Source organism: Poeciliopsis prolifica, unplaced genomic scaffold (genome assembly GCF_027474105.1).
Source record: "Poeciliopsis prolifica strain line A6 unplaced genomic scaffold, Auburn_PproV2 SCAFFOLD052, whole genome shotgun sequence".
Taxonomy (NCBI): domain Eukaryota; kingdom Metazoa; phylum Chordata; class Actinopteri; order Cyprinodontiformes; family Poeciliidae; genus Poeciliopsis; species Poeciliopsis prolifica.
Genome location: NW_026562427.1, coordinates 1637765 through 1660590, shown reverse-complemented (window position 1 = coordinate 1660590; position 22826 = coordinate 1637765). Strand labels below are relative to the sequence as shown.

The window sequence follows — 22826 nt, the reverse complement described above, 5'->3', positions numbered from 1 at the left end:
TATTTTTTGTGCTTCATCTGAAACACAGAAGCCATAAGTAGTTTCACCTTCACCTCTTTCCATCTGTATTCATGGAACTCGAATGTTTTTTCTCTTACTCGCTGGTTCAACACAGACACGCTGCACATCAGCACAACAGAATTAGCAGCAAAAGCAGAGGAGACCAGGGGACAACTGCGACACCTCGACCAGCAGGTATGATTTAGCAACATGCACATTTTTGGGTGGCAAGAATTTAAAAATAATCATTAACATTTAAACACTAAAGTAAAGGTGTGGTTTGAAGGACAGGATTTAGACGGATGTAGTTGGAAAGGTTTGCAGGTAGGCTTCTGGAAATACGTTTTTTGAAAATATTTTTTGTGCTTCATCTGAAACGCAGAAGCCATAAGTAGTTTCACCTTCACCTCTTTGAAGAGCCAGCCAATTTGATGACCTAAATAGGAATATAGCTCTGTGAGAAGGGAGGAGGATTTCGACAGGTGAGCTAAAGCAGAAGCAAGGTGTTTCATCCAGGGTGAAAGGATTAGACCAGGGGTGTCAAACTCCAGTCCTCAAGGGCCGCTGTTCTGCAGTTTTTAGATGTGCCACAGGTACAAAACACTGGGATGAAATGGCTTAATTACCTCCTCCTTGTTCTCCAGAGCTTTGCTAATGACCTAATTATTCTTTTCAGGTGTGGTGCAGCAGAGGCACATCTAAAAGTTGCAGGACACCGGCCCCTGAGGACTGGAGTTTGACACCCCTGGATTAGACTTAATGAACCAAAACGTACCCGTTTTTTTTATCCAAATTTCATTCTCAATCTGAAAAGTACGCGGAGTGTTGCCGTATTAGATGTCATTGATTATAATGGTTCATGTTGCAGCTTGAGATATTCTGTCCACACACCGACATTCAGACTCTCACGGTGCGTCCCATGGCTTGATTGGCAGGTAGCTAAATTGACATTAGACTTTTGGCAGCTGAGGAGGGCAGGCTTTTTCCTCCTCCTGCTAAGCCTCAGTGTCTGTCATGGAATGAAACAGCTGTCTCGGCAGGAAAAAGTAAAACCACGGGGAAAAGCTTGGTCCTCTGGTTGCTCATCCACACTTGGATCCAACGGCGCCGATCAGGATGCGGGAGACACTCGTTTGATCGGGAACGTACACGAGCACGCACCACACAACAGTGCATGAGCAACATTGCTTATTTTGGGGTTTATTGTCCCATCAAATAGTTTCACGCAAAAACAAATATTGTAAAACGTTATCACACTTCAAACTGTGATTTTGAACTTCTTAGTGTAAGTATCAGCGGTAGCATGTTAGCTAATGCTAACACCCTTTAATAAAGGAAACAATAAGCACTGTTGACAGTTTATATGCTACTGTTAGCATTTTCTCACTACCATGGAGGAATAGAGGAAGGACTCTTAGTCGTACTTGAACCTTCGGACACGTGGTTGAATTGTGGCTGTAATAACCACCAGTTATCAAAACAGGTGACTGGAGGTAACATTACTATTACACATCTTAATATGTAGCTGCATATCTTTAACCTCTTGAATCCGATTTCAACTGTGATAGACGATCAAACTTGTCATCAAGAAGTTATAATTTCAGGGTAATTGAGATTTTTTTACATTGCTTTTACTACGTGAATGTGGCTGCGGGTTCGTTGTGGTCTGCTGTGGTTCTCTCCCTGACCAGAAACTGCTGACGGTTGTCTCAAATGTGGGAGACCAGGAATCATGTTGACAGCGTGTCAGATTGGACCGTCCTGCCACTCTCTGCTTTTCTATTTTTGTCAGAGCCGCGGTTTCAACCCAGGCTGTTCCCAAACCACACGAGGGGAAGTTAGAGCAAGCCTGTCAAAAAAAAATAAAAAATAAGACTGAATGTTTTTGTCTCTTAAAATTGGGTTGGAAAAATACCACGGTTTGTTGAAGTAATTACACTATATATCCTTTATTTACAAGTCTATCATGCATATCATGTCTGACGTCTCTCCTTAAATCTCAAACAGAGAATCCGAGGGGCCAGCCGGATTTCGGACGGCTGCAATCATAATATAGTTGTGCGCTTTGCCTGATCGCCTCTTGACATATTCACACGGCGATTGAAGCACTTCCCATATGGAGCTGCGTGCCGTGCTGAGAGCTGACGTCCCTCCAGTTGTAATGATGAGCGCCATTGCCCAGATGAATGGTCATGAGCGCCGTGACTGGCAGAAACAGATGGCGCGTTGGGAGGGCTTCACGGCCATGCCCTCTGTGGACACGGCACGTGCAGCGAGCGGCTAATTACCGCCATCGACATAATGGACGGTTACAGCAGCTCGGTCTTACTCGCAAAAAAAAAAAAAAAAAAAAACACCAGAAAGATGATAAATCCATAGATTCCTCTGTCCTTTTTGTGTTTTTTGTTTTTTTTTTTTCATAGTGGCATGGGAGTGACCGAAATCTAAAAGTTAGATTGAGTATCCTCAGACACCTGCGATAGTCAAGTTCATGTTTAGCTGTTTAACACGTGACAGGAACATATTATTACCTGAAGCTAATATGAGTAATATTACCTATTACTCATAGGTAATGTTTGCTTATATTACCTATGAGCAAATACACATATATAGTTCAGAAACACATGCTAGTAGGATCTGGGCTGTATATGACAAATCGCAGTAAGCAAACTGTGTTTCTGGTAGTGTTTCACAGTGTCGCCCTGCGTTTTGACTGCTGTTAATGAGAATCGGCTGCAGGAGATTTCAGTTTGCATAAGCTTCAGCTGAAGCTATGATGTAAAGGAAAGAAATGGCAAAGATCGAGGTGAGATTGCTCCCAATTACATGATTCGGTGCTGAAAATCTTTTGTGCGGCACCAGCAAGGACTTCCATACAAAGGTAAAACATATAAATAAAACAGAAATAATGATAAACATTAAAAATAAAAAAAAAGCTTTCCATATGCCTGTTTGTTTTTGACCAGTTGTTCTTCTAGTCGACGGTAGAAAGTCTTCTTGTTTGGGCTGAAACGGCAAAGACGTGATTATAATGTCGCACAATCATGAAACATCTGTAGCTCTGGTAGGTCTTTATTACCTCATTATGTAAAATACTATATGCATTCTAGGAACAGCTGGTTTGCTGGGAGAAAATGCCAGTAGAGCGTGTGCTAAAACACCAAGATAAAAACAATAAGGAGAAAAAAAAAATACCCCAAATTTTATCTCAAATATTCGACATAAGATATCGTCTCTGTTTTCGTCTGCAGGTGAGTACCCTGCGGAGGGAAGTAGCAGACCTTGGGCAGGTCATGAAGAGAATGGCCACGCTGATGGAGGCTCTCACGCCTTCGGTTCCCCAACCTGCAATAATCTGTCCCACTCACTACTCCCCGGCCCACCACACGTACCTGCACTGCCCGTCCCCTCCTCAGCCCTGCCACTCACCGTCCAAAGCTGCCCCCATCTGGACAGACCCGCTCACGCCTTCGCTCTGCTCGTCCCTCGCCATCTCTCAGCAGCACGCCGCAATGTGCTACGCGGACTCTCTGACGCACAGACCCCAGAGCCTGCAGTTGGTTTGTCCAGCCATTATACCCAAGTCAACTCCCCCTTTAACTCCAGATGTATCGTCTCAGCGACCGCCGCCGCCACTCTCCGGCGCCGCCGTCATCCCGGAGCCTCCGCTGCCTTGTACTTCTGTCAGGTTAAGGGTACACAGTTCGCCTCCGCAGGACGGGGCAGGTGAGGACCCTCACAAGAGCCCCGGATGCTCTTCTCAAACTGGACCCGTAAGACTCTACCCAAGCCAGAGCTAGGGGTTTTGTAGCAGATCCCCTTTAGAACTCACCTGGACTCTGCAGGACAATTTCCAGGAAGTTTTTTATTTTTATTTCTTGGGATATTCCTGAACTAAATAGACGACTGTTTAGCTGCGGTCTCCAAGGCATCTACAGTAGAGGAATGCAACAAGCGATTCTTTTTGTTTTGGAAGCTTTTAAACATCCAATTGCATGAGGACAGAAAATGTTTAGGTGTATAGCTTTATAAAAACAAAACGTAGTGCTCTTAAGTGGCCTATAGAGGCTTAAGTCGGTTTTGGAGATCAATGGATGAGGTTGATCTTTAGTCCCACACCGCGAGGCTCCTTGGGCTGGACTCTGCCGTAATGGAGGTCGAGACATTAAGATTGAAGTAGAGAGCAGTGGTCTGTGCTCTCTGCTTTCCCCTCTTTCTCTGCCTCTTAACCCTTCTTTCCTTGCTCACTCAACCCTCGTCGGATGCTATGGCTGCAATACAGTGTCCTCTTGGAAAAGAGGACACTGTGAAACGAGAGATGGGGCATCTCGTGCTCTTTATCCACCTACCCAAGGGAAAATGGGGGTAAAAGGATGAAGGAAGATGTCTGTTGGAACGGTGGTGGTGGCGGCGAGGGACTCGTGCTACGCCTTGGGCAGAACAACCCCTGCTGTGGTCTGTCGCACTGAGCACAGGGACTCTTTGCCTCCCCCGACTTTTCTCTCGCTTTTTCAAATGCCCCCACCCTCCTACCCCTATTTCTCTCTGCATGCCTTTCCAAACCTTTTGAGTAGTGCCTGTAGACACACATTAACATGCTGCATGTCGCCCCATGGAGATCCAGCTTGCCATTTACCCTTTCTATTTAAAGGAAACACGGTTTGGTATTTTAATCGCTAAACCTGGCATTTACTGATGCATATTTAGCAGGAGTCAGCTCTGTTTAAACGAGGGTTATTTTGGGGCACAAGGTAGTCACCCCCTGTTGTAAAGTGGCCTGGAGCAAATGCCCTCCAATTGGTTCACGAGCCCCACCATAATGCATTCCTCCCCGATTGGCGCCCTGGGTTAGCATCTCCGAGATTTTCAGTTCACTCACCTGTCAGAGTGAAGGCAATATTCCCTCATAAAGCACAATAGGGAAATAAAGACATTTTTATATAAATATATATGAATGTATCCACACTGAAAATGTATTTCGTTTTTACTTTAGAGAATTCAGCCGTGCGTAACGGCCAAAAACAATGCAACCGGCGAAGGAAGTTATGACAGTGCTGCTCGCTGGCCTCAGCTGATGCGACGTTAAACCAGGAATAAGATCATAACTTTTGTCCAACAGATCTGCTCTCGTCATCTCAAGTCCTGTAGCTTTGACTCTGCTTCTCTGCAAATGGAATGTACTGTAACAACCTTTTTCCTTTTTTTATATTTATCAGATAAACACATATGCTATTAAAAAAAAACATGACTGTTATGAGATGGATTTCTTGTTTTGAGTTCACCAAAGAAATACATCGGAGGTTTGGGGGAGTCATTGAACAGATGGAAAGTCAGGTTAGTAGCTGTTTTATAGCCAACACATTCTACTTGAGAGGTAAATAAATAAAGTGCAAAGTTAAAGGTTACAAAGCCATTTCAAAGGCTTTATGGTTGAGTAGGGAGCCAATATCTACAAAAACATAGAACAGTTGTGGCAGTCAACCTTCCTAGATGTGGTGAATCTAATATTAAGAATCAGGACGGCATCGTTACGTCATCCAAAATATACCAACAACAAGAGCCAAAAGCACTTAGCGCCTCACTCTCCTCAGGCAATAAAAATGAAAAACATTGGGGGTAAAGGTCATCCACAGGAGAGTGACGAGGTCAAAACCTTTTTAGACCAAAATAACACAAAGTGCTCAGATTTACCAAAAAGAAAACAAACAAACAAAAAAAAACATCTTCATAGTCTTTGAAAGTGACTCGAAAGACTTTCTCGGAAGGTTTGTGACCCATCATAACTTAGCATTAAAGATACCAACAATCAAACACGGTGGAGGGAGTGTGGTGGTCTGTGTTTGTTCTGCTTCTTCAGGACCTGCTCAACTCTGTAATTTGTGGAACCATGATTCCAACTCTCTTCCCTGAAAATCCTAGAAGAATTACCAAAGGACAAACAAAAACGAAAGTTTTGGAGCTATCTGTTAACGTAAATGCTCAACAACAACAAAAGATGACCACATAAGCACAGTGGTCATTTTTGTTCGACAGTCTGAAGTGTGTGAGTGTAGTAATTAGATGCACACTCTAAAATACTTATCCGCAATTTATGTCGGTGAGTGACGTGGAATTTTCACGCTGTTTTTCTCAGTCATGTATAAAAACCTTAATGGGAAACAGAGGTCAGAGTTCGCCGAGCGCTCTGCCCCAAGATGATCTGGATGCTTTTGCGCTGAGAATGATTACTCGTGCATTTAGCTGCACATCTGTGGGAATGTTGTCATTTCGCCCGGGGTCACGAGACCCATTCATATTTAATGGCGTACAGACAACCCCATCCTCGCCGCTTACACGTCGTTTTATCCACCTGCCAGCAAACTCATCTTTAATTCACCGCTTTCCCCACTTAATCTGTCATTAGCCCGGCTGAAGCCCACCTGGTTTGCTACTTTCCAGCCTTTCTCGTTCTTGTTTCAATTTTGTTTTTCTCCCTTGAATGTGGGAAAATCTCTACCGAAGGGATTCTTTTTAACACCTGAGAATTCACTTCCAGCCCTGACCCGAATACACCAACAGTCCCTCCCTTCCACTCGAGCGCGCATTTTTGTCAGGGCACAGCCGCACATGATTTTTCTTCCATTCAAATGAGCACTTGATTCCAGTGAAAGGAGCCACTTCACTTGTCCTTTGCCCCAGATTTTGGTTCTAAAAAAAATAAATATATACACAAAAAAAAAAAAAGTAGCTTTGTTGGAGGAGAGAACTTTCTTCTCGGTAATAAATAGCAGCGCTTTCATCTCTGTGGACATAGTGGACATTTGTGCAGTAACCCGCTGTGGTCCTTACATTTGAATTAGGCTCTTCCAGCTTTAATGTTTGACTTGTTATGTTTCCCCCATAAGCACCAGGCCTTGAGGGGCCCTCGGCTTGAGGGCTTCACATTTATCTGCCCCGCTCGAAGTGAGACAGCAGCCGCTATTTGCATCGATGTAAAGCAAGAAGACGTGTGTGGGGGGACGGGAGGACAGATGTCCTTGCAGGACAACTTTTGTTTTGATAAATGAGTGTCTATAGGTGCTTCTGCAAAAGTGATGGGAGGGGGTAGCAGAACAATAAGCATGTCAGAAGTGGAGATTAATGGCAGCTTCTTTCCTTAGATGGGGACAAAAAAGAAAAGAAAAGCACCAAGACAGCAGCTAAATAACCTCTTTTGTTGTCTGCCTGTCAGAGGAGAGTTTCTAGTAGTTTTGCAACAAATGTTGGAGAATTATCCTCCCAAAGAGCTTTCAGGATAGAGTTGTTCTTCTGTTGTGCTGAGGTAACGCTGATTTAAGTGTCCTTGCTGAGACGCCGGCGCTGAAACGTATGCACGAAGAAGGAACACTTGGCAGTGTTTTGTTCCCGGAGCAGACCTTGTCAGAAAGTTTCAGATGACATTTTGTGTCTTTGTGCTGCGTGTTTATGTGTCTGCGGGTTTCGAGATGTGAAAATCAGATTTCATAACATCTGTTCTCTGTCTTAACGATCTCTGGTTTTCAAGAATTCAGGCAGTCCAGGTGGGGTCAGTGTTCTGGATGTCTCAGACCCTGGCTTGACCTATGTATCGAAATGTAAAGATTTAAGAAGCAAGCTTCTATTTGTAGATTGTTAAAAGAATATTTAAGATTACATATTTGACGAGCTTTACAGGGATTATCTCTTATTAGAAATATGTTTGGGTTTTTTCCCTCAAAGTAACAACAACAACAAAAAAAAACACCAGTGCAAAAACAATTCTGTATCTCAAAATAAACTTTCATAAAGTTCATAAATCATACATTCCTTTCAGTCTGGAGCTCATTAAGAGCTTTGCAAACCGTTTCTTAAAAGCCACACAGTGTGTGTTTTTAACATATTGATAACTCCGTTTGACCCTAATTGCTGCTGGTTGTCAAGTTGTTATCCCATTTCACTGCAGTTAATCTGTGCTTTGTGTCAGCTCTGCTCCAGACGCTCATCCACAAAGACCTCACCGCACCTTAGGGATCGCTAAAAAAAAATAGAACTGACTGTGAAAAAAGAAAACCAAGGTTCTCCGAGGCCGGCACTGGAAGTCTACGATCAGCTCCCTCTCTCTGGAGACACGCGTATGGATCTCCGTCTGAGTCACCCGGTTCTCTGGGAGCGATAATATGACATGCCTGGCAGCCGTCAGCGTCTGTGGGCGTTTGAGGTTCGGTGTTTATCGCCGCGGTCGCCCCAGCATGGAGAAAAGATGGAAGATGCTGTCTGGAGGAGACGACGGCGAAGGGGAGGCAAAAGGTCACAGCCGACGTCAGGGGAGGAGGGCGATGTCAGGAGTGAAGGGAACTCTTCAGAAGACTAATTTTGTCAGAAACTCTTTAGTTTTTTTCCGGTTTTCAAAAGATGGAGAAATTTTACACTTTGAATACCTCAAATTATTTTCATCTTCTTACAACTTCAACTGGATGTTTTATGACTTTTTTTAAGTCATGATTTCTTCCTTTCTGAGTGGCTCTTCGGCTCATGTTGTTACAGGCTTTAAACTGGTATTAACTTATAACATTTTGTTACAAGTTAATGCCTTCTAGTTACCTTCTCTATTGAAACCTGGATTGATTTTTCACAACAATTTTTGTTGCCAACCTTTTTTTAAATTATTATTATCATTATCATTTTATTTTCCATTACCTCCTAAGCTAAAGCAGAAGTATGTCTTTTTATTTTATTTTTTATGGCAACTCAAAATCAAACACGTATTACCTGAATAACGGTAACATTGTAATTGACGACAGTGTTTACCTTCAACAGAAAGCTTTAGACAGTTTATGGCAAATTAATTTCCAAGATGTTCTGTAAGTGGGGCTAAATGGTGTTAGAAAAGCATGACGGAGCTCAGTGACTGGTCCTAAGAGCAACAGAGGCTTCAACCACGTCAACACATTCATGCCGGCAGTGAAGTTTTTCTTCTTTTTTTTTCAAATCTTAGTAAAACATAATTTTTTTCTTCTTCATTCTAGCCTTCTTGCTCTCTCTTTCTCATCACAAGTCAATGACTACTCCAAGCCGTACTATAACAGAGAAACCTGCTTCATAATGCAGCAACATTACATCTCACTTCTTTCATGAGTGAATGTGATTTGTTTGTACAGCCAATAACTAAGACACTTGTAAGCATTTTTCAACGCTGGTGACGTTGAAGACCCACGGCTCCCTCTGCTGTTGACAACTGAGAAGGCATTTAAAAAAACAAAACAAAAAGCTTTGGTTTATTTTTACACAATCTCTGAATTTTATTTAAATGATAATAGCACAGCAACGATACTAAATAAATGCAATAAAATATTAAGGCTTTGTTCAGGCAGGTAAACATAACAATAACTGATTTTACTTTTACTTTATAAAAATATATTTTTGTAATTATTATCCATGTCTTTGTTTGGAAGTCTGTAAAGCAAATGACATAAGTATTTAATTATTCATATACATTCCACATATGTATGCAGCTTCGATCCTCATTTATGACTCAGAGTTATGCTTGTGTTTTTGTTTTTCTGTTTGCCATTACTGTATGTCTGTAGATATATAAAGTCTTCTAACAAGAAGAAAATAATAGTTTTGTACAATCAGTACGCAATACCCAGAGTTCCTGTGTTTCATGCAACAGGCACATCATGGAGTGACAAGTTGCTCAAAGTTAGTTGTAACTGAATAGACAGAAAATTGTGTTGTTGTTTTTTCACATTATTGCTCTAAGACAGCCCTCAAAATGAACTGTTCTTATTAATATAATGTCTTTTTATGTTAGGTTATTTTTCTTTTCTGCGTTTTTCCTCCGTCATCTTGGCATGTCAGGAATTTTGGTTGAGAAATTGATGCTCGGTTAAATTATCTTGAGAAGCTTTTAGAGGTTTTAAATGTAAAAAATATGGGTCGCATAACATCCCATAACTGTCTCCGTGGGGACCGTTTCGTTTCAGAGCACCGCCATCTTTGATCCCGTATGACAGCTCCGTTTATGGATGACCAGCGGCGCCCTCTGCTGGATGGTGACCAAACTGCAACAGCAATAGTCTTAAGCAGAGATTATTAGCTGATCGATTGAAACTAATTTTAATCTAATAAATTAATTAACAATTAACCGTAAATCGGTTATAAGTATTACTAATATACATGTTTTGTTTGTTTGATCCCCTTGAGGCTGAGATTCCACATTTTCTGTCGCTTTTTCACTGTCACTTTTTTGTATTATGTACAGGATGTAAAAAGGTTTCCAGAGGGACTCTTTTTCTGGCGTCAGTTGGCCAAATACCAAGTGCCTCGTTTACCACAAAGTTGTTAAAGTTTCAGCTTTGCTCCGGTTCAGATGGACTTAAACCGAGAGCGCAGAATGACCGAGATTGGGAAGAAAAATATACACAAACATCCTGATTTAAAAGCAGAAATATACTTGATTTTTTGTACAATTCTTCTGGTGGGTGTATTCAAATTAGTACAAATTCAGCGTAAGTAATGCAGTGCATGATAAAGGTAGTGTTTGTACTGAAGGGTTTGTGGTAAGTATTTGCCTTACCCAAAATGTACACCAACAGGTTCAACAAAGAGTTGTGTTGTTGCAGATGACTGTTCTCTGAAAAATATACATATATATTCAAAAGTAGGTCTATGCAACAAGACGACACTTCATCTGCAATAGCTTTACCCCCTGCAGTCTCCGGGTTCAGGCAACAAGTGGAACCACCAGCATTGAGTCAGGAACGTCCATCTGACACAAATTGACGTGTATTATTTAAGAGATAGATTTGAGTAAAGTGGGTTCATTATCAATTAGGAACAACTAATCAATAACAAGTATAAAAAGACCTAGCAACTAACCAATAACAAGTATAAAAAGACCTAGCATCTAATCAATAACAAGTATAAAAAGACCTAACAACTAAACATGTATAAAAAGACCTAGCAACTAATCAATAACAAGTATAAAAAAAACCTAACAATTAATCAATAGCAAGTATACAAAAGACATAACTAAACGTGTATAAAATTGCCTGTCTACCAAACATATTTATAATGACCTTTTTAATGGAGCTGAAGGTCTTCCACCGAGGCTGAAGACCGTTTTCCATGACCATCAGGACATTTCTCTCCATTATGGATGTTCCAGCCTGCAGGAGAAAGAGGATGTTGTCGGCCTTGCTGCACACCCTCATTAGGGACTGAATGATGGCCTTGGCCCAGCGCCTGATCTTATCTGGGCTCTTTTTCAGGACTCTGGGTTTGTTTGGAACCGGATGGAAAACCATCAGTCCAGGTGGATCTGAAACCTGGTCCTCTCGTTCCTCTTCAGCACAAACATGGGAATCTGTAAAGCCCTCATTCCCGTCATCGTCCAGCTCTGATGAAGCCAACATCTGACTGTCGGATTCATCAGATGTGGCTTCATCAGAGCTGGACTCCGAGTCTGATTCCAGTTCCAGGAGATTCTCAGTCAACAAGCACACTGGACGAAAGGAAGCTCCCATGGATTGGATGTCATCCGGTTTTGGCTTCCCTTGTACGTCCTGTGACTTTTCGGTCGACTGAGTCTCTGGCACAGAGTTCTCCATGTCTGCAGGATTCAGAGGAACAAACGGCTCCACAGGTGAGATCTGACCAGCCGCAGGCTCCTCTTGCTGATGCTCTGGGGTTGCCTGGACGTCCAGAGGAACAACATCTGCCATTGCTTCACATCCTTCGGAATCGCTGTCTGCTGGAGAAGCTTCTCCTGCCGACATTTCGCTATCTTCCACCTGGATGCTCAGCTTGTCTTGAGGCAGAGATGTTTCCGGTTCTTCGTGAATCATCATTGGAGCCACCTTTGCTGAATGTTTTCCAATAAAACTTCTAAAAAATGTCTTAATCCTGCCTGCCAGACCTTTAGATTTTGTCTTTGGCTGATAGGTTTTGACGTCGGCTGGTTCAGGTGAGTAGGATCCATCAAAAAGGTCCTGCATTATAAAAATGGTTTCATCAACCATATGACTGATGACTGACATGCGAGGCGCCTTCTCAAGATGTTCTGAGTCCAAGCTGTTGTTGACTCTCGCCAGCAGATGTTGGACAATTATTCGGTTCAAATTCTGTGTGTGTTCAGTGTTGAAGTCTTTGTTGATGTCCAGGACTTTAGCAAAAGTCTCGGGAACCGTGTTCCCCACGGCCGCCTTCAGGTCCTTCATGTTGCGTCTTTCTTTGTGGGCACCAAGCAGAACGTTGGACGTCAGCAGCTCCAAGATGTTTTCAAGGTCTCCTGCAGAGCAGAGACCTTTGGTGGTGGGTTCTGGGTTCCCGTTTGCCAGTCCCAGCCTCTCCTTGGGGGTGAGGTTTCTGACAAACGGGTCGACCGCAGGCATCAGGGCTTCCACGGTGACGGTCTGGGTTTCGAATGCTGACCTCTGACTACTCGGCAAGATGATTAGTTGGGTTGAAGACGAGATTCGGGTTTTCTGCAACGATAGTGAGAACTGGCTATGCGAGGAGCGAGTGCAAAGTGACCTTTAGGGGAAAAGAACGAACAAATAAAGACTATGACGTCATAGGCATTAAACAACGTTATATCCTCACGTCAGCAGCCACTTTACTGCGCATGTCAGAATATCTATTTAACTTAGTTACAGTTGGGCCTCCGCAGATCGCCTCACTTTGCCCTGCATGTCTTATCATTATTATTATTATTATTATTTCTGAAGGCTGAGTCTGTTATTTTCCTCTAAATAAATGATTTTATTTGTCCTTCGTAACCTCAATATGAATCGCGGTATTTAGTCTGTTCATGAAAACACAACTCGGTATATCAGTATATTTATGTTACCGCAAACAAAATGGCTGTCATATCGCCAGTTAATAGCATTTATGACTCACCTGCATGTTGTGCTCATTAAGATGGAACAAGAGAGAATAAGTAATAGTAAATTACTGTGTTGCTGTGATAAACTGTAACAAACGTGTGTGAGTGAAGGTCCAATCCCAGGGGAAATAATTCAAATAAACAGAGTTAATAATATAACAGATGATTGCAGGCAGCTGAAATCTTTGGTTCCCCCAAAATAACTTAGTGAAAATAAAAATCATCCGTTTGCAGATTCTTAAAGGTTGTTATTGTGTGACTGAGATTCTAAAAATGAGCAGCTATAAATGTATGTTATCCAGTAATCGGTCTCATTTTACATCACTCTCTTCAGGGTTGATTTTTCTTGCCCTGGTATTAATGTTGAAGTATTTCTTCCTGTAATGAAGAGCTTGAGGTGCAGCATTGAGGATCAGACGTTTTGATGTCAAACTTTCAGTAAGGACAGAGAAACTGGTGAGAGTTGATGGGAAGACGTTTGCAGACGGACTGAGCTTGAAAGAGCACTCAAGCTTAAACTGGAGCAGCTGTGGGTCTGCAGGGTTTGATTCCCAGTGAAAGTCGAGTCTCCAATGGAGCGCTCCTCTAACCAACCACTAGGTGGCATTATACTGAAATCTATTGCATCCATTACGAGGGGAGAAGATTCTGGTCCTGTACAAGACATTAAATAGGAACTTTTTACATCTAAATGTACGTGTATTCCTGTAACCTATGTTGGTGTTAAGCTGCTCTACAAAATCAAGGAAAGCTTTGGGATTTTGTGTGTTTATGTAACTGAATGTAATGCAACAAATGTGAAGATTTTGTTCTTATGTTGTTGTTTTTTAAAATATATATCTGGGAATGATCCTCACATGAAATTTAATACAGGATTAAAAAAAATAAAATAAAATGAAGGTTAAAAGTGGGGAAAGGGTTAAACGTGTGTCTAGAATATCCAAGTTACTGCAGATTCAAAGCCTGAGAGTTCAACCTAATTACCCAGTCTAATTAGAGGCACACTGCAGGCAGTCTGGAGGATGACCACAGCCAAATCATGAGAGCTAAGTCTTAGATACACAACCTGCTGCTTCACTAATGACTAAGGACAACTGAAAACTTTTCATCCTTTTATATTTCTGTCAAATAGCACAGGAAGTCGAGTTGAAGCTCACAGCTGGATTTCTTCTTGACCACTGGCTATACTGACCTAAATAAAAGAAAAACTCTGACTGGCTTGATTCAGTTTCGTGAGCTGGCATTGGAACTTCTCATCTTTCTTTCAAAATGAAAGAGAACAGTACCTGTTCGATTCAACTCTTTCCAGGAGAGGTTCTAGCCAACCTTTCTGGCATTCACAGTGCGAGTCCATGTACCCATGAACACCAGGACATCCCCGGGTGCCTGGGCGGCACCCACTGAGAGGCGCTCTCCAACGCTCAGCCGCCTGGTGCTGCGAATCAAACGCACCCAATCCAGACGAGACACGCAGTCAGAACGGTCCTCAGGCAACCTGGAAGGGTAAATACCAGGCAGGTAGGCAGGCAGGTGTGGTGATGAGCTCACTGTGCACGGTGCAAAGGAGGATGGACCAATCCTCGGCATGGAAACAGGTGACCAGACTCACTACCTTTGGCCATAACTTCACATGGCCAAAGGTCATCTTCCCTGCTCACATAGATCAAGAATAGAAACTCTGACCTTTTCATAATCATGGTGGAACAAATGTCATTTGTTTTTTGTTGTTGTTGTTTTTAGGTCAGGACAGATCCCAGAATTTGATTTGGCCTCTCAATTCCAGTTCACACTATATATGTGAAATAAAAATCTGTCAATAAATTGTGAAAATAAGGTTATTTCTCTGATTTACCCTTTTTGATCTGGGAAGTCGTGTCTACTGAGTCAACGCTTTCATGCTGAGTCAGCATTAAATGACTAATGATAAGCATTAGTCATTTTCAGTGAGTTATGATGACTGAATGAAAGGAGACACCTGGACAAATTATTTCCATTGAAACCATTTTCTCAGACAGTTGTGAGACAAAAAAGTTGATGGCGTCTTTATCAATTTATCCAATGTTTCCTGGTTTTGGAACCACTCAGAGGCCGATCTTTACTCTCTTTAAATTCTGTCCAGATATTTAGAATGCTGGATGACTAATGAAAACCTTGTGTTCACGTTCCAGAAATAGATATATGTTTCATCATCTGATGAGCCTTAAAACATGTATTTTAATTCTTTTTATGATTTTCTTTTAAGTCGACTGATATCATGTGAGTTCAGTTCATAGATGGATTTGAGCGTTATTTAACTGACATCATCTGCACTGGGATTAGAAGGATATGTCACAAAAAAAAAAGAAGTCATAATTTCAATGGAAGCATCCTGCTCTGTTCCCTCAACCTGCTCTGTTCTCTCAACCTGCTCTGTTCCCTCATCCTGCTCTGTTCCCTCATCCTGCTCTGTTCCCTCAACCTGCTCTGTTCCCTCATCCTGCTCTGTTCCCTCCACCGCCGCGTCATACCTGCAGGATTTGCATCTGTTCACTTTCTCCGTCAGATGAAAGGTCCTGGCCTCTTCCTCCAGTGGGGCTTCTGTCGCCGTTTCCCAACCTCCCCGTGACAGAGGAAGAGATCACAGTCACATGTTGCGGATGGTGTCGGAGAAACGAACCCGCCGGGTATCATGCCTCTTCCTTCTCCTTTTTTTTTTTTTTTCGTGCGGGCTGCGCGAGAGATCACCGACACTGCGCCACGCGACAAACTAAAATGTTTGCAGTATTTCAGTCATATGAGGGAGGGGGCCTGTCATGTGGGGGGGGGCTATTCGTGTTATCAGATGATCACCTCTCTAAGGAAAAATATTGGCTTTGTTTGGAGGGGAAATGTCACTGTGAAAGTTCACCTATGGATTAAAAAATAAATAAATAAATAAATAATAATAATAAATATGGAGGGGCGCCAAATTATATCCAATTTTGTTATTGCTTAATCACATCTCATACTGATCGAATTTGTTCCACACGTTGTTGTTTTTTTGTTTTGTTTTTTTGTTCATTCTTCATTGTTCGTGTCGAATTCCTTAAAAGACAATAAAAAGAAACATTTACAACAAAAAGTATGCGTGTTTTTATTTTTTTATTTATTTTTTTTATTTTTTTTTTGCAAATTATTCTATTCATTTGACTAGAATAGAAAACTTCAACCCCCCAAAAAACATAAATAATCCCAACAGCGTCCTCGGTCCACGAATGAAATGTCTCTTAATAAATTGATTCTGTTCGATCGTTTATGTGTCAAAGGTGTTTGTGAAATAGGGAAACGAGCATGCGCATCTCTCCCCCCGTCTCATGAGCTCCGGTCCGCAGCGAGCCTTAATGAGCGATGACACGCACCTTATTAGGAGGCGTCACATGTCCGCGCGCCCAGCGGGGCCCCATAAAAATCCAGGGGACATCTCAGGGGACATCCCAGAGGACAAGAAGCGAGGAAGGCGCTGGACGGGGAGAGCTGGGTCGGTGCTGTCAGAAAGAGATATCGCCGTTTGTGAAACTTCTCTTCTTTTTTTTTTTTAATTTTATTTCTTGTTTATTTTGGGGTTTTTTGTGTGTTTTTTCAGGATTTGAAATTTCCTCTGTTCTGAAGGGGCGGACATGGGGATCCTGCGTTTCTTGTGCCTCCTGGCTTTTTGCGCCTGTCAGCTCGATGCGCGAAGAAGTAAGTCTGAACTTTTACCTGTTTTTCAGCGACGACGCGAAACTGTTTTTTTTTTTTTTGGACGTGCAGGAACGGCGCTTGATGCCGCGCAGCTTTGGCACGAACTTGTGAACTGTGTCCATGCAGCTCTCTGCGGCCAGTCCCGTGAAACTAATTACACAGCGCATGCTCCGGCTCCAAAGCCACCGATCAAAGTGACGTCCGCCCGTAAATTATTATTTATTTGACGCACTTAAAAAATATATAGCCTATATTCTTTTTTTATTTGTTTGTTTGTTTGGTTTTTTCTTCTTCTTCTTCTTCTTCTTCTTTGGTGAGTTAGTCACATCATTCAAACATATCAAACCGCGGATCAAATTCTAAAAACACAAAATATAGAAATGATAATATTAAATAAATCTTGTTTTGATTGCAGAACAGTGATGGTTTGTCCGCGCCCGTGCTGCGCAGTCGCAGACGCTCCAGCGGAGGTTGCAGTTCTATTTTCTCCTGTAATCAAATCAGATCGATGGAATGTGTTGTTTTCGTCTGACCGCGACCTGGAAGTCAGTCTGGAAAGAGAAAAAAAAAAAAAAAAAACATCAAATCCGAACCAACGCGGCCTGCACGGGAACCCACAGGAAAATCGTCACTTTTTGCCTCGTGCTCTCAAACCAGCGTTTGCGTTTCATACAACCAAATTTGACTTTTTGAATTCCCGAAATTCGTCTGAATTCAAATTCACAATCAGGATGAATCTTCAAAAATTTGTCCTGATACAAATTATAGAAAAATTGACTCTTTACTCTCTCAAAAAGGGATTCAAGATTTCACTTTGAACTTTCTGAACAACATGTGAAATTTCAACCACGAGCTTGAATACAATTTTTTTTTTTTTTTTTTTTTAGGATTTTATTTGATTGAACAATTTTGAAAGAATCCAGCGTTTCCGTTGTTGCCAGCCTCCTTTACTTGTGTGCCCCTAAATAAAATCCACCCCATAAAACAATGCCTTGAGAAGACTCGCCGTTGGTAACCAGAGTCCTCTGCTGTATAGTTCAAGTTCAGTTGAAATCCAGCTGTTTGTTGGAGAACATTAGATAACAACAAAACACATCAGATGTAAAGTTATGGCACCTTTGTAATAACAATGAAAGGTGATTCTATAAAGTATTGACCAATAAGGGCCAAATACCAATGCACACCATGTTTGTCACACTTTTTTTTTGTTGTTGTTTTTTTTAAAGATGTACCTCTCAGAAGACCGTGATATTTTCTAATAATCAGTTGCATAAACTCCAGATACAACACAGAGGTTTGAGGTAGGAATGAAGATGAGTCTTGCTTCACACAGTTCTGTTTGTGTTTTCCTCCTTCTCTAGCGTACAGCGACGTTTTCCCCCACAAGCATTCGTTAGCTGGCAAGTTCCCATTTCCTATTCCAGCAATCCCCGGATGGGAGCCTGACACCAATCCATGGGACGATTACCTCTACCCTCCACTAAGCTTGAACCAAAGAGAGCTCATGCATCACAGAGGTGAGCAGGTCCTTCTGCTGTGACTTCAAATCGTCTGCAGGTCGTTTCTGGCTCCAGTAACGTGCACCTCTCTGCAGGCAAACCAAAGGTTCATCTGACCAGCGACAGCCCGGCGCTCAACGGCTCATGCGTTACCTTTACTGCTAAGCTGGAGTATCCTCCGTGCCAGAAGGAAGACGCGAACGGGGACCTTGTCTGGGACGAGCACTGCGAGGACGGTACGGAGCTGGAGGCCTCAGGTGCTGCCAGGAAGTCAAGCGAGGGCACAAACAAAACATCACAGAAAAATGATCAGTCTGGAAAATTAAGCTGGGATGTCTGATTTTTGTTGTAACAAAACAACAAAACAATCGTGATAAGAGTAAACAAGTGTAGAAATAATTTCTCTCTCATGATATAAAAAATCTTTTGTATAAATCTTATTTCAGTTACCTCATTGAACACTGAAAATCACTCATTGAATCTAACTGTTATTGTTTTTAACAAGACATCGCCTTCTTTGCCTTTGGACAGCCAACGGACAGCTTCGCTCAGGCTACGTCTATAACTGGACTTCCTGGTTGGATGACTATGGCTTCGGGAAGTGCACAGACCCGACAAAATGCAACGTGTTTCCCGATGGGAAGCCCTTCCCCCAGAGCAACGACTGGAGGCGCAAGAGTTACGTTTACGTGTGGCACACAATGGGTGAGTTTGATACGACAAACGGCAACGAGCAGAACAACAAACGTCCCTGCGAATGAACCACCTCCCTGTTTCGCCTCCGCTTTCTAGGCCAGTACTATGAAACATGCGACGGCTCTTCTTCCAGTCTGACCCTCAATACCACTGGCATCCCACTGGGGGGAGAAGTCATGGAGGTTATGGTCTACAGGAAGCGTGAGCGCAGGAAGTACAGCCCCTTGACCAGCGATAACTGCGTTTTTTTAGTCACAGGTGGAGGCATATTTACATGTTCAAGTATCAAATAGAACACAATCTGAAAGTTTTCAAAAAAATAATAGCGACTTCCCGCATGCCCTCAGATAAGATCCCACTGGCAGTCGACATTTCCCAGAAGTCCGTCGTCAACAAGTCTGCCAGTGTTTTCATTCGTGGAGAGGAGATCGTCTTCAAGGTCCAGCTTCATGACCCCAGCGGTTACCTCAAGACAGCCGCTTCAGTGGATTACATCTGGGACTTTAGAGACGGCAATCAGGTCGTGACACACCGCGAGGTGACCACACACACCTACAGCACGCTGGGAAAGATGAATGTGAAGCTGGTGGTGGAGGCCGCGTTTCCTGTTGAGTGTCCACCCACCTCTGCCACTCCAACTCCGAGGCGCCCCACATCGCCACCTCTCACAGGTACTCGACTGAGACAGCCAGGCTTGCAAAAGCATCCAGGTGTTTTTTTTTATGTGTTTTTGGCAGGGAGAAGTCGCAAAGCTTCCAGAATACCTTAGTTCTGGTCACTAATGCTAAGAAAAGGTCTTGGCAGTGACCAAACTACCCGGTCTGAACAGGAATCCTGCCAACATCGCACAAGTTTGCGGCCTCACACACTGAACCTCAATGAAGCAACAGAACGCAAATGACATTCTGATGATAATGCAAAACATGACTTTTCTTGTTTGACGTAAGCTCTTGCTAAATGTGTTGAAGTTGGTTGATTCCATTGGCAGAACCGAACTTGATGCAGCTCCCAAAATCTTCCAGCACTGCCCAAGTGCCTGGTGTTGGACTGTATTTGATTATCCGAATCACATCAGTATGACAACACAGGCAAAAACAGAAATAATCTGCCCGGTTACTGGTGCATTTTTATTTTCCAACCACCTGTTATCAATTGGCTTATCAGAGAAAAGATTGAGAAACAGCAACGATCAATGGATATACATACCATCTACTTGTGACTTCTGATGAGTTTCAGCCTGTATGTCTTTCATTTCTCTAAAAGCTAGCCTGCAATTTTCAATTAGGCAAGAATCATTTCTATAAACTTCTCCTGGGTCTTCTCCGTCAGTGGCCCCCACGACTCCTCCGGTGACACACGCTGTCACAACGAAGGTCAAGACGACGCCGGGTGAGTTTGCTTGTGGACTTGAGGTACGGTTTGTTCATGAGAAGAACCATCTGAAAGCCTTCAACCGTCTCTCGTCTCTTCTCCGTTTTAGCACCACCCAAAACCAGTCAGCCCGTTAACTCCTCCACTTCACCTGCCGTGACGACGACGACTACGGGGTTGCCCACGACGGAGCCCCTCCTGTCCACTGTCGCCACAGAATCCAACCCCACCTCCCTGCCTTGGCTCCGAAGCAGGGGTCTCAACGGCAACGGCTGTTTCCGATACGCCTATGGAACCTTCTCTGGCAACATCACGATAGTCGGTGGGTGGAGAGCGGCGTTTCCCTTCCCTGACTCAAACATGTTCTTTGATAATTGCGTCGGCTTCAGCTTCTCTCCTGCGACTTTGTGCTCTACGCAGAGCCAAAGCCCCCACTGAGGAACCGGCTAAACAGTCGCATCGTGGACGTGTCGGCCGCCAGGGTGACCGACACCGACGTCAGCTTCAGGGTGAAATGCCTGGGAAGGTGAACATTTTGTTTTTCTCTTGTTTTTCTTTTTTTACATAAAATACAAACACAATGCATTTAAATCTTGATGTTAGGAAATGTTTGAACACTGCATTTGATTTTGGGATCACATTTAGATGGAAACTGGAGAGTCCTCAAATATATGAACGGTAAGAAAATGTAGTATTTAAAAAAAAAAAAAGAAAGACTGAGTTGTAAGAGTACTAAGTGGGAGAAGAAAACCGAACATGGTTGCTTTGATGTAAAAAAATAAATAAATAAAAACTTAGATTAAGCATCAAATTACAAAAAAAACAGTAAAGGTTTGGATTTGAGTGAGTGAAACCCCAGCATCTTGACTTGAACAATGTGGTAAAGACACAACCCTACTTAATGTCCAATGGATGAATCCTCCAGCTTATTAAGTGATGTAGAATCTGGATTTTGACCTCGTCAACTCCATCGCTCCTCCGCAGCATCCCCACGTCAGCCTGCAGCATCGTGTCAGACCCCAGCTGCTCTCAGGTACACAACATCATGTGCGACGACGTGCCGCCTTCGTCCGAGTGTGAGGTGCACCTGCGGCGGAGGTTCCTGGAACCGGGCACCTACTGTGTGAACATCACCCTGGAGAACTCCGGCAGCATGGCACTCGCCAGCACCACCATCACCATCAGCAAGTCTCAGGACGCAGCCGGTTGGTTGGAAAACTGCTCTGGAAAAATAATGCCCTCTTCAGAAATTTTAATTATTTTATAAAAAATTTGAAAAAAAAATTTAATTGCCCCTCTTGTGCATCCCAGCGCCTAAAACCTCAAACACCGCCCAGGTGGTCCTGACTTCGAGTGCCGTGCTGGTGGCGGTCTTTGCGATCGCTGCCTGCATGATCTACCGGTGAGTGTCGCACTTGCATCACATTGAATCCTGTGAATTTATGACTCAACAAGAACAGATGACAAAGATGTTTTCTTGTGCAAAGAAAACAAAAAATTAAAACCCTCTAAATTCTTTATTTTCTTCTTCTTCTTCTTTTTTAAGACGTCACAAGGTCTACAGACCCATTCGAAGGTCGCTGGTCGAGGATGCCTCTGCCAATTCTGGTGCTGCCAGTCACATGGTTCGCCTGAGGGAGGCGCTCTTCCCCTCCAGCGAGGAGAGTCGCCACCTTTTGACTGAGAGACAGCCTGTGTAGGGTTTGCATCCAATAAGCTTTTTTCTCTTGTACTTTCAAAGAAAAGACGCTTCTGAAATGAAGCAATGAGAATTGATACTAATAATGTTGTGTCCTAATTCAGCCAAATCCTAACCCTCTACAATTCAGGTGACAAGGCGCACTAAAGAGGTCGCTTAATTTGTGGCTGCTGCACTAATTTTAATGTCAGCTTGGAAATGAATTTGCTGGGAAGTAGTTTTAATAAGCCATATTGGTGCCTTTGATTAAAAGCAATATGAAGAAACGTCAACATCAAGGATGTGTTGTAGCTTTTCCCTTAAACTCTTGCAAAACCTTTGGTTTTTGATTCATCATTAAACAATTTCAACTTTAAAGTGCGAGTCCTAAGTTATTCAATTATCTCCTAAACAGCTCATTACATGAATGTAATTCTTTATGATCTAATATTGGTGTAATGTGAAATATTTGGCCCTGTAAACAGACTATTGAAGTCGCCGCGTTAATTTGCTGAGTGCATGGATTCCTGACGCTACGTTGCACGTTTTCATGTCACAACTGAAAACGTTGTGACATGAAAGAAAACAGAGGTTTTCTTTGACCTCTCCTCTGTAAAATTGCAAATAGACGCAGATGAAAGTGCTTTTTTGTCTAAATGTCCAGGCATTAAAAAAAAATCAGGTTGCTTGTTCAAGAGTAGAGACACGAACAAAAATAAAGATGTCTCTTTGAGTCATCATACTGATTGTTTTTTGCATTCATCTGATAGTGGCCACTGAAATATTTAGTCTCAATTTGCAGTTTAATAAAGAAAAAAATAATTTGTCTATTTCCTGAAGGCCCCTAGAGATACACCAACCAATACATTTGCCATATATACTTTCTTGCCTCGGTTACATTTTGACCAGTTTTGTTATAATCCAGGACATTGAAGTATGAATCATCAACTTTGAGGTTTTTTTGTTGTTGCTGGAGACTACCAGAGCACATTTATAGTTTCATATTATGCTTTTTAAA

At 42.6% G+C, this 22826-nt stretch overlaps 2 protein-coding genes across 4 annotated transcripts in view; both read left to right on the top strand.

Annotated features, from left to right (window-relative positions):
- The window catches only part of kcnh8 (potassium voltage-gated channel, subfamily H (eag-related), member 8), a 52189-nt gene extending 46935 nt beyond the window's left edge, over nt 1–5254 (top strand). The window contains exons 14-16 of the mRNA XM_055058930.1: nt 116–195; nt 3252–3726; nt 4994–5254. Of these exons, the coding sequence (XP_054914905.1) occupies nt 116–195; nt 3252–3726; nt 4994–5049 (611 nt within the window). The 3' untranslated portion in view covers nt 5050–5254. The remainder of the gene's footprint in view (nt 1–115; nt 196–3251; nt 3727–4993) is intronic.
- An 11043-nt stretch (nt 5255–16297) lies between these two features.
- On the top strand, nt 16298–22186 carry gpnmb (glycoprotein (transmembrane) nmb). Of its 3 annotated transcripts, none has more exons than XM_055058967.1 (13): nt 16298–16361; nt 16467–16564; nt 17926–18081; nt 18159–18299; nt 18595–18768; nt 18856–19017; nt 19107–19430; nt 20089–20148; nt 20240–20452; nt 20551–20656; nt 21115–21335; nt 21442–21532; nt 21677–22186. In XM_055058967.1, exons 2-13 carry the CDS (start codon nt 16501–16503, stop codon nt 21828–21830), a joined length of 1866 nt encoding a protein of 621 aa, XP_054914942.1. In that variant the 5' UTR covers nt 16298–16361; nt 16467–16500; the 3' UTR covers nt 21831–22186. The 3 variants fall into 3 exon arrangements, with proteins under 3 accessions (XP_054914942.1, XP_054914940.1, XP_054914941.1); XM_055058965.1 differs by having other exon boundaries at nt 18159–18320; XM_055058966.1 differs by lacking the exon at nt 16298–16361 and adding an exon at nt 16371–16389 and having other exon boundaries at nt 16493–16564; nt 18159–18320.
- Nucleotides 22187–22826: the final 640 nt, after the last annotated feature.